We start from the raw sequence: 10540 nt of genomic DNA, 5'->3' as shown, positions 1-10540 counted from the left end.
TTTTTGGCATCAGAAACGAAAATAAAAGTTGACAAATGCAATCACTGTACTAGCTCTGTAGTAGGCAAATCACTTTACCTGTTATCTCGGTTTCCTTACCTGTAAAATGGGAATAATAACAGCATCTTCCTCCCGGGATCATAGTGAGAACAAAATGAAGAAAATATTTATAGAGTGCTATGTAAACCTTAAAGCAATATCTAAAAATGCTGGTTATTGTTATTATTACAGTTTGTTCTGAGTTCAGTTCCTTAGGGCATACCAATAACGATCTGAAGATGCCTGCCAGATTTGGACATCTAAAGAGACTGCCTGTAAACTTCTTATGCTTAATGCCCATCCTTTTTACCTTCACTGGTATCTACCTTTCCCTCCCTGCAACCAGCCCACTAATAGTAACAGTGAAATTTATAGTTCATTTTAGAAACACACCAGATACAAGTTACTTCAAGGTTTTCATTTTCTCAAGTTTTATTGCCTTTTAAGAAAAATTTTGTAAAATATAAATACAAAGGCAGAAGAATTTACTTACAAAGTTAAAACACAGATTTCAAACATAAACACACAATTCAGAAAATTTTAGTTTATGTACATCTCCAAGCAACCTCAACATATTATGTTAGTTTTTTCCCCAATATTTTACAAGGTACAGAAAAAATAGCTCAAAGTCTTCTTTAAATAAGAGCATAAAATGTTTAAACATATATAAACAATCCGGTTTGATGCGTGAAAACTAATTTCACAGCTTTTAAATTAGGATATAAAAGTTCATACAATTAGTTGCTGTGTATGGATATGGTTTTAATTTATATTACAAACTACTGGATTATATCCAATAGCATTTACCTGGCCAAAGCAGGCAATTCTGTAAACAAAACATAAAAAATAATATCATGAAGTGCCTTTTTTATCAAATTCATTCTCCCAAACAGGCCACATGACTTCGATCATGTCACTTATAAAAATTATGGTCTGTGTCATCAGTGCTTTGTATGAAACAAAGTCAATGTGTGAATATTTTTCCTTAAAAAAAAAAAGTGTTCCAAGTAAAAACAAAACTTATTCCAAAGCATGTGTGCATTTAAAAGTAAAGAAACATTATATAACAATTTTCATAAAAACTGATTAAAGTTACTTTAAAAAAAAATTCTTTCAAAGTCCTTCCAACTGGAATTCATTTCTTATATAAAGGAAAGATATTTTCATATGTGATAGTGTCCTTTCTTTACAGAAACAATTGTAATATAACACATATACATAAAGCAAAAGGATTAACAATATATGTACTGTACATTAAGCGACCTGTTGGTTTCACCAATGGACCTCTGGGAGAAGGTCTTCATCTGGATGTAGCCATTCTATAGAGGACCCAAGCAGATTCTGAAGTTCAGTTGTAAATTCTACTAAGTCTAATAATTCCTTGCTTTCAGGATTGAAGACTTCAAGGTCCTTGGGGCACGAAAACAACTGACTCAGAGATGTCTGTTTGTAAAACTCTGCCTCTGCAATGGTGACAATTTCCACATTTGGAAAATTGCACCGGAATATTCGAGACGACATCTTCAGTTTCTTGACCACGTCTGAGAGAAGTAACCAGTTTCGGGGCCTGAGGAAAAGGAAAAGGAAGACAAGCGCTTGAAGTTATTGGCAAAATTAAAAGTGGTTTTAAATAACAGGCAATTATTTAATATGTCAAGGTAGCCAACTCAAACTAGAGTTGGGAAAAGTCACTCACTTTCAGAGCTTATCATAAGACTTGGCTCTCTGACATTTGTTGGTCTACCTCACACTAGCTCGATGATCCCTGGCCCCAAGCTCAGGGAACTGTCCAAACACTCCTCAAGCTGGCAAAACGGTAAAGAATTAGCCAAGCAGCATCCTAACTTTCATACAAAATAAGGATGACTAACAATACCACCTAGACCATATGTGTTTGTATGATTTCTGTATTCACAGAAGTCATCTTGTTTGATCAACTTTAATATATGTTACTTTCAAGTTGAAATGAGGAAACTGAGTTGTCAGAGAAGTAAATTGGCTTAACCAAAGTCATACAATCCATGATGCAGCCAAGAAATCAAACTCGGGATTTTTGTTTCCAAGTCCAATGCTCTTTGTATCAGAGAATTCTCCTAAATGCCTCTGCTGGGAATCCTTCACGAAGACACACTAACTCCATGGGAGTCAAAGGGAAGTTTTAACGGACGAATTGAGCTAATTATAGAGATGAACAAGTTTATAATAACATTTTCCAGACACAAAAAAATCTCCCTGAGTCTCAATTTCCTCACTTCTAGAATGAGGATAATCCTAGTATACCTGTACTGTCAACTCTGAGGAAAAGTTCCCATATTAACCACCCTTAGAGAACTATATATTAATGTCTGAGAACATCCTCCCCCAGAAGGGCATACTACTCTCCTGATCTCCCTCCCCTTCACTCACTGTACAAAGGAAGTCTGGATTCATAAAGCAGGTAAACTATGGAAATGATTGTTTTCTTTCCAAAGGCATTTCATTAAGTAATAAGTCCCCTTAGTAAATTGATGTGCAACATTTCTGGAGAATATCTACTGCAGGAAGAGACACATATCAGTACTTAATACTCAACTCACCTACCCCACCTGTTTTTAAAGATCTCTGTCTAACTCCTGCCACCACAAGCACTTTTCAATCAAGTAATGTCAATACTCACCCCTGAGAGAGAGATACTTGGATATTATAACATGGCAAGAGAGGTCCCTCTGAAAATTCAAACTCAAACACATCGCTGAAGACATCTTCATCATCATCATCTTCTGGGCCAGGGGCATTGGCTAGTACGTCAAACCCAGACTCATCACTTGGATCTTTTGTTAAGAAGGGGGAGAGAGTAGGGAAAAGAGATCATCTATAAGCAACAGTAAAGTTTTAGATGTAGCCCAGTAAGTCACAGCAAATCAAATCAGAGCCTTTCCCAACACTGCTTGGGAAGAGTAAAAGGGGGGGGGGGGGGGGGGGGGAGAAGGGGACAGGGAGGGGGTTTTGGATTAGCAACACTTAGATCAGACCAAAATAAAATAATAACATTTACTCACCACACACAGAGCTGCCATAGAAATCCCAACAGACACCAGGGTCGTCCCCACTTCGACCTTGCAAGTCAGTTAAATACTCTAGAGAGAAAAAGAAAAAATAAAACAAAAACCATGCTGATGAGAACAAAATGTTGGCAGATTTAGTAGGACTGTCTATCATGCAAAGTCAAACCAGCTTGGCTCGTCACTTCCTGTCTAAATCCACAACACAGACTTTCAGACTATCCTTGTACATAGAATATATACATAGCCTGAACTTGAGCATCTCTTGCACCCACATACATCCTTTTCTGTTCACCTTTATCCCACCAAAAGATATACCAATCATTTGCTCAGTACCCCTCCCCCCAACGTCTTAAAGACAAACAGTCTTATAACTTGGCTTGAACTGCAAGAAAGAATTGGCATTTTACAACATGCAATTCTACATATTTTCCCAGAAACACAGTAAGTGGTCGAACAATCCCATTTTCTCTTTTTCTTGTAAGCATGAAAATCTCATATTCACCAACCTTGAGCTTAGTTCTGTTAGTTAAATTACTTGGACCAATAATGAATTTGGCTACCCACCCACCCACCACAGAGTTTTAAAATTAATTTTAGGTCCCAACTTTAAGGATCGTTTAAAGCATGCATTAGGGTATCATTAGGGCACCAAGACAACAATTGAGGAGCCTTCCCTCTGGAGATACTTGTTTACAACACATCAAAGAATGTTAAATTCCCAATGCAAAAATGTTCTAAAAAGCAACCACTCTATACACTATTCTTTTCTGTGCAAAACTAAAAACTCAAAACTTTTTACAAACCAGATACAAATCAGTTAGCAAACATTTGGTCCCAGCTACTATGCTATATCAACCATACAAAAAAAAATTCTTTTCAGTATCTTAAGAAAAACACAGAAAATATTCCTGCATTGAGTTATTTGTCAAGAAATTCATAAATAAGGCTCCAAAAAACCCTCATAAATATGCTACATTACACTGTATTATACTGGAATTCCCAAATAAATAGAACTTTATATTCTTAAAGATTAAAGTTAAAAGTTCTGAAGACTTTTCTCCTTTCCCAATTGTCCTCCATTCAGAAGTTGTGTTCTCAAATAATCACTATCTGGTAGACTTTACATAAAAAGATTTGAGGAATGATCCTTGCTAAACTTCACAGAATTACTAACCTGTTAGAAACAGCTCCATTAGTTCACTGTGGGTCATTTTCACGATGGTTCTACCTGAGTACGTGGCAAGGGTTGGATCAGCACCGTAAGAAAGAAGGAGTCGAACTATTTCCAAATGATCATTTTCTACTGCATCATGGATAGGCCTAGGAAAGACAGCATTTGGTGTTCAGTGTACTGAGTATTCCTCTTTTTTGGATTCAATCTTCCACTTTATGGGAGCTCACTGACAAGCAAATACAAAACTTAAGCATATTCATGGTAATGGACACTAGCAGCTGTGGGGGGTGGGACTGAGGGGTGCAGAAGGATAAGGAAAGGTTTCACATGAATGTGTTTCTTGACCTGAGCATTGAAGGAAGCTCAGGATTCTAAGAGGTGGAGGTGAGGAGGAAGTCTCTTTGCAACACAGGGGTCTGACAGAAGATAGAATGGAATGTGTGAGGAACAGCAAGGAGGCTCCTTTGGCTGGACCAGAAACAAGAAAATTCTGAAAAAAAGGCAGCAGGAGATAGGAGTGGAAAGAAGGGGAGGGGAAGCTGACACACAAAGAATTTTCATAGGGTTCCCTTTGAAATACATTCTTCTTCTTGACCATTAAGCAAGATCCTGGTCAGGAAACAAATGTGCTAAAGCAGATTTTCAATCTGCACCTTGTAGAGAACACAGAGATTTTGTAGTTAGTCCACAATGTAAGGACGAGGACAAAAATGGTCACCAGAAAATGCTGAGCTTTAAATCACCACTACATTGTATTTAAAATTATTCAATGATTTGCAAAGAAAATTTTTTTCACGTTCCTAAGGCACAATCAATTCATTAATTTTCAAAAATATATGTAAACAAGTCTCTATATACACAGAATGACTGACTGTAAAAAGGAAAGAAACCTTGAAAATAATTTAGTCCAATCCAGTCATTTTCTAGACAAGGAAACTAAAAATGGCCGAGCAAGGGTTAGAAGCCAGGTCAACCAACTTCAAGTCCAGTGTTGTTCCCACTACATTTTTAGGCTCTAAAAGCAAATTGGGGGGCAGCTAGGTGGCGTGGTGGATTAAGCACTGGCCCTGGATTCAAGAGGACCTGAGTGCAAATCCAGCCGTAGACACTTGACACTTACTAGCTGTGTGACCCTGGGCAAGTCACTTAACCCTCACTGCCACACACACACACACCCATTGGCTGGAGCTGGGCAAAAGTCACAATATTCTGAAAGACTTAGCCTGAGGCACGGTTTTAAAACTGACCTGTGTCTTTATGTTCATAAGATGTACAGGAACTGGAAGAAATTGAGGAGGCATTAGTATGCATCCCCCTCCAGTAACCCCTAGCAACAAGACTTAGGTACAATATGGGAAATTTTGCTAATCTACTTGAATGATGAGAACAGGGACCACTGTAGGTTGCTATGATGAAGAATGGTACTCAGGATGTGAAAATTAACAAATGAGATAAAGCTAGCTCAAGATTCTTGAATCTTTTCTCCACGTACACTAGTATATTCATGTGTATATATACACATATACATATACATAACATCACACATAAATCCACTGTCTTTTGAGCTAAAACTTATCTTTAAAGCAAATCTATGATATTATTTCTAGAAAGATTAAAAAAGGAAATGATCTCTAAAGGTCCTTGGTGACTTTAGGCTCTGGCCTATGTCATAATATTTGACCCTTTTCTGAGAATTCCTAATTCAATAGAAATTCAATAGACAAAGGTGCTAGGGGGCAGCTAGATGGTGCAGTGGTTAAAGCGCTGGCCTTGGATTCAGGAGTACCTGAGTTCAAATCCGACCTCAGACACTTGACAATTACTAGCTGTGTGACCCTGGGCAAGTCAATTAACCCCCATTGCCCTGCAAAAAACCAAACCAAAACAAAACAAAACAAACAAGGGTGCTAGAACTGGGTTCCAATTCTGTCTTGGAGTCCCAACTAGCAGTATGACCGTGGACCTAATATTTAACATATCATTAGCCTCCTCTTTTCTCATCTAGACCAACAGAAGATAATAATAATTCTGCTAATTCACAAGGTTGTTATGAGGATCAAATGAAATTTTTGTAAAGTGCTTAGCACAGTAATGCTCATTCCTTCCCTCTTTCTCATGTATCCCATCTAGGCATAGTGCTAAGAGTACCCATAAGAAAGACCTGTCAGAACTTGTGTCACACTAACATAGCCTTTGAAAAAACCCATCCTTGGAGGGTAGCTAGGTGGCGCAGTGGATAAAGCATCGACCTTGGATTCAGGGGGACCTGAGTTCAAATCCAGTCTCAGACACTTGACACTTACTAGCTGTGTGACCCTCCCTGGGCAAGTCACTTGACTCTCATTGCCCCTCAAAAAAAAGAAAAAGAAAAAGAATAAAGAAAGAAACGCATCTAGCTCCACACAGACCATACTATCTACTCCTAGGCAAAAGAGTGAGGGGAGGAAGGGTACTGTGAATCATTGCCAGGTTATGAGATATGGGGGACACTGACCTAGAGATGAGAAAGGGCCAGGAAAACCACGAAACGTTAGGTAAGGCCTAAACAGTAAGGGACATTTAGTGACAAAAAGTAAATACACTTCAGGAGCTAAATCTATAAGTAGAGCTCTGAAGTCTTTGAGGAAGTAAGGGGTCAAGACACAGCCTCCCTTCCCTCTTTGTCTCCCTGCTCAGACAAAAAAGCAAATAAGGCAAAAGAGGAACCAACAAAAAGATATTTCCCCCTCTAAAATAATCAATGCTGAGGGCACTGTGAATGCTGCTGTGGAGAGACCACCAAACCTGTACTGGAAGCCTTAGCTTTGAGGCTGGTTCTATGACCCTGGACAACTCACCTGCCTTCTCTAAAGTACAGTTTCCTATAAAACAGGGACATGTTAAGATTCATACTGACTAATGCAAACCTAAGGTGGTGTAGGAGACAAGAAATTTGGAGGTGAAAGGTACCTTACAGGTGACTTGGGGGGGTTGTTTTTCTTGAAAATTCTACCATATCCCTTTTTGTAACTTTGGTGGGTTTTTTGGGTTTGTTTGTTTTTGTGGGGCAATGAGGGTTAAGTGACTTGCCCAGAGTCACACAGCTAGTAAGTGTCAAGTGTCTGAGGCTGGATTTGAACTCGGGTCCTCCTTACCCCAGGGCCAGTGCTTTATCCACTGCGCCACATAGCCGCCCCTTCCATATCTTTAAAAAAAGAAAACAAAAAACAGTACCTTTTTTTTTTTTACTAATATTTTGTTTTTACAAAACCTACATTTACTACTGTTATTGCCTCAAAGCCAGTCCTGGGGGGGGGAGAAGGAGAGAAGAAGAAAAGGGGAAGGAACAAATAAAATTAATTAAAACTAACCAATAGAGACCAAAAGGCCTGCTGCAGCTTTCTTGACCCATCTCTGCAAAGAAGTGGGGAGGAACTACTATGTGAGGATGAGGCTTTACAAAAACAGACTGATTCCTGTGTGTCTGGCATAGGCACCTACCCACTGTCAGGAAGTTAAACCAAATGACTTCCCAAGATGTGCTCTCATGCCTCTGACAAGCAAGCCAAGGCAAGTCAGTAAGCTCTTTCTTGAGGGACAAGCAATGCTCCTCATTCTCATAATCAGACAAGATTCAAATACTCACTAAAGCCCTGAGAAACATGAAACTTTGCAGGGGGGGGGGGGGGGGCCCGAAAGAAGAAATCTCTTGGATACTGCAATAAGAATGATTCCAATTTATCTGCTTCCTAAAATAATAATAACAACAAAAATCTTGTTTCTGTAGGGGCTCACTATATTGGTTATGTTTTCCAGCTGAGCACTGAGGAGTTGTATTGTAACAACATTGCTGGTGTATGTGCTAATACATCTTCTTGGCCCACCATTCAACTGTGAATTACCTGAATGTACTATGCAAGAAGCTTTCCCCTTTTATCAATTTTAGGAAGATAATGTGAAATGTTTACATTGAAACTTACAGATGCTCCCTGCATTAAACTCCAATTTAGATCATTTCAACAGGGTTCTATCACATGCCTAGAGAGCTGTTGACATCAAAAAGTTCTGGTTTGGGGTATCTGTTAAAGGCATACTGTTAGCTGTCAATCCTACTCTGCTGACAGACTTTGAACAGACCCGGGAATACTTTACATCTTCCTGTGTTTGCCCCCTATTTATTTGTATTTTTAATGTTTTAATAACCAAGCTACTTTCACAGCATTCTAAAAACTACCAAACAGCCACATCCACTGTGCCCCCTTCTCCTCTGAGGTGCCTCTACTCTATTTGTTGAGTTTGTCGAATACATTACAAACACAAATTTTCTAAGTAATTTAATTTAAAACACACAGTTAAAAAAAAGGAAAGCATACTCTTCCCAGGTATGTTATTAAGCTCAAGATGAAACAGCAGTTTTAAATTAAGTTTAAACAAATCTATCTACTCAAGACAATTAAGCTTGAGAAAGAAGACTAAGCCATCACCAGCTCTTTGCATTACCCACAACATTTACTAGCATTAGTAGGTATATCTACAAAGTAGTTGTGGAATGGACAGCCCTAACAACACCAAGTAACTGAAAATAACAGAATTTAAAAGAATTGGAGGGGACAGCTAGGTGGTACAGTAGATAAAGCACCAGCCCTGGATTCAGGAGGACCCGAGTTCAAACTTGGCCTCAGACACTTGAGACTTACTAGCTGTGTGACCCTGGGCAAGTCACTTAACCCTCACTGCCCCACCAAAAAAAAGGAAAAGGAAAAAAAGAATTGGAATGGTTCAGCCCCCCAAATTCTAGCGAGTTACCTGAGGCACAAAAAGGTCAAGTACCTTGCTTAAGGTGGCATAGGATGTTATCACAGGTGGATAAGAACTCAGGTTTTCCTAACTTCATCCATGCTATCTGAAGCAAGGCTCTCCAAAAAAATGATTAAAATTTAAAGAGGACACAATCGAAAGTACTCCTGGATGAGCTTAACCATGGCATTACTGAAGATGAAAAAAGTTCACCGAGTCAAAGAAGTAAAGGAAAAGGATGGAAGGTAACCTAAGTTTTAGCAAATCAAACAAGGTACTTCATTGCAAACAATTAAACTTTGTAAACAACAATACCACAACACATCAAAGGCAGATGTCAAGACCACACTACATCTCAGTTGGCCAAAAAGAAGAAAATATCAGAAAAATGGCCCATTTAAAAACGAAGTCCAATCCAATAAGAGGTACAGACTTTATACACAGACAGAGATCAGAGTGGGAATGTCATTGAAGAACTTTTTGATGGTCCTTGATCATCAGGTTTATAGGACGGATGGAAGGAAGGAGGAAAGAAGGGAGGAAGGGAAGAAAGAAGGAAGGAAGGAAGGAAGAACATTGAAGTCAAACACTGAAAAGAAACCAATAATCTGAATATTCTGGAAGCCAACTTAATAAGCATCTCTGAAAGAATCTGAATTTTCCATAATGGTTTTAGTTTTAATGGGTTTAGTGATTCAATATGATGTTACTAATTCTCTTTCCAGAGATAGAACAAGCTCAGAAATATCCTAAGTTTCCTGTGTCAATCAGCTCTTCACTCCAGGAACCTAAAGAAGTAACCGTAACTTTTAGAGAAACAAATCCCTTTACCTCCCCTTTTACCTAACACATATCCCTCCTCCTGCATCTGACACCTCGGGCCCCCGCCAGGATTGCACAGCCTGAAACACCACTGACCTGGTTCCGTCCTGAGCGCTGCAGTTGACATCTGCTCCATACTCGAGGAGGTGCCGAACGATGCTCAGCCACCCCCTGGCACAGGCCTCGTGCAGGGCACAGTAGCCCGCGTTATCCCGGTGGTTGACATCACAAACTTTGTTTTCCAAACAGTACAAGACCACTTCCTGGGAAGAGAAAACAGAGCTATTGGTGGCTAGGAAGGCCTATAAAAGGAAAGCAGTCTTATTACAGATGTGCTATCAATAATATCAGGCTGGAGGCCTGTGGTCCAGAGTACAGCTGATACAAGGAATTGCAACAATATGCTATGTGCACACTAAAGAAAGAAGAGTACGTAAGTTTATGGACCTCAGCATCTCCAAACAGATCCAAGTTAAAGGTTTTGATAAATTTGTGGTCGACAGAGCTATCATAATAGGCTGCTCAAAGATGTCAAGACATTTGAGAGGTAGACTTAATAATTGTTAAGTAGCTTCCTGATTTCAGAGGTACGTGCAAAAAAGCCCTGAAAGGTGCTATCAGGAGAAATTACGAGCAGAACCAGAAGAACATTGTACACAGTATCATCAACATTGGGTGTTGACCT

The 10540-nt window shown here is 39.1% G+C and overlaps 1 protein-coding gene across 8 annotated transcripts in view; it reads right to left on the bottom strand.

Moving 5' to 3' along the window:
- Nucleotides 1-446: 446 nt before the first annotated feature.
- BCOR (BCL6 corepressor) overlaps nucleotides 447-10540 on the bottom strand; it is a 165491-nt gene continuing 155397 nt past the window's right edge. For all 8 annotated transcript variants that reach the window (XM_043994359.1, XM_043994360.1, XM_043994358.1 and 5 more), the window contains 5 exons: nucleotides 9952-10118; nucleotides 4258-4403; nucleotides 3078-3155; nucleotides 2696-2849; nucleotides 447-1606 (listed from right to left, as the gene is read on the bottom strand). In XM_043994359.1, the coding sequence (XP_043850294.1) occupies nucleotides 1312-1606; nucleotides 2696-2849; nucleotides 3078-3155; nucleotides 4258-4403; nucleotides 9952-10118 (840 nt within the window). In that variant the 3' untranslated portion in view covers nucleotides 447-1311. The remainder of the gene's footprint in view (nucleotides 1607-2695; nucleotides 2850-3077; nucleotides 3156-4257; nucleotides 4404-9951; nucleotides 10119-10540) is intronic.

The sequence above is a fragment of the Dromiciops gliroides genome, chromosome 3 (assembly GCF_019393635.1).
Source record: "Dromiciops gliroides isolate mDroGli1 chromosome 3, mDroGli1.pri, whole genome shotgun sequence".
NCBI lineage: Eukaryota > Metazoa > Chordata > Mammalia > Microbiotheria > Microbiotheriidae > Dromiciops > Dromiciops gliroides.
This window is presented reverse-complemented; position numbering and strand designations above follow the sequence as displayed.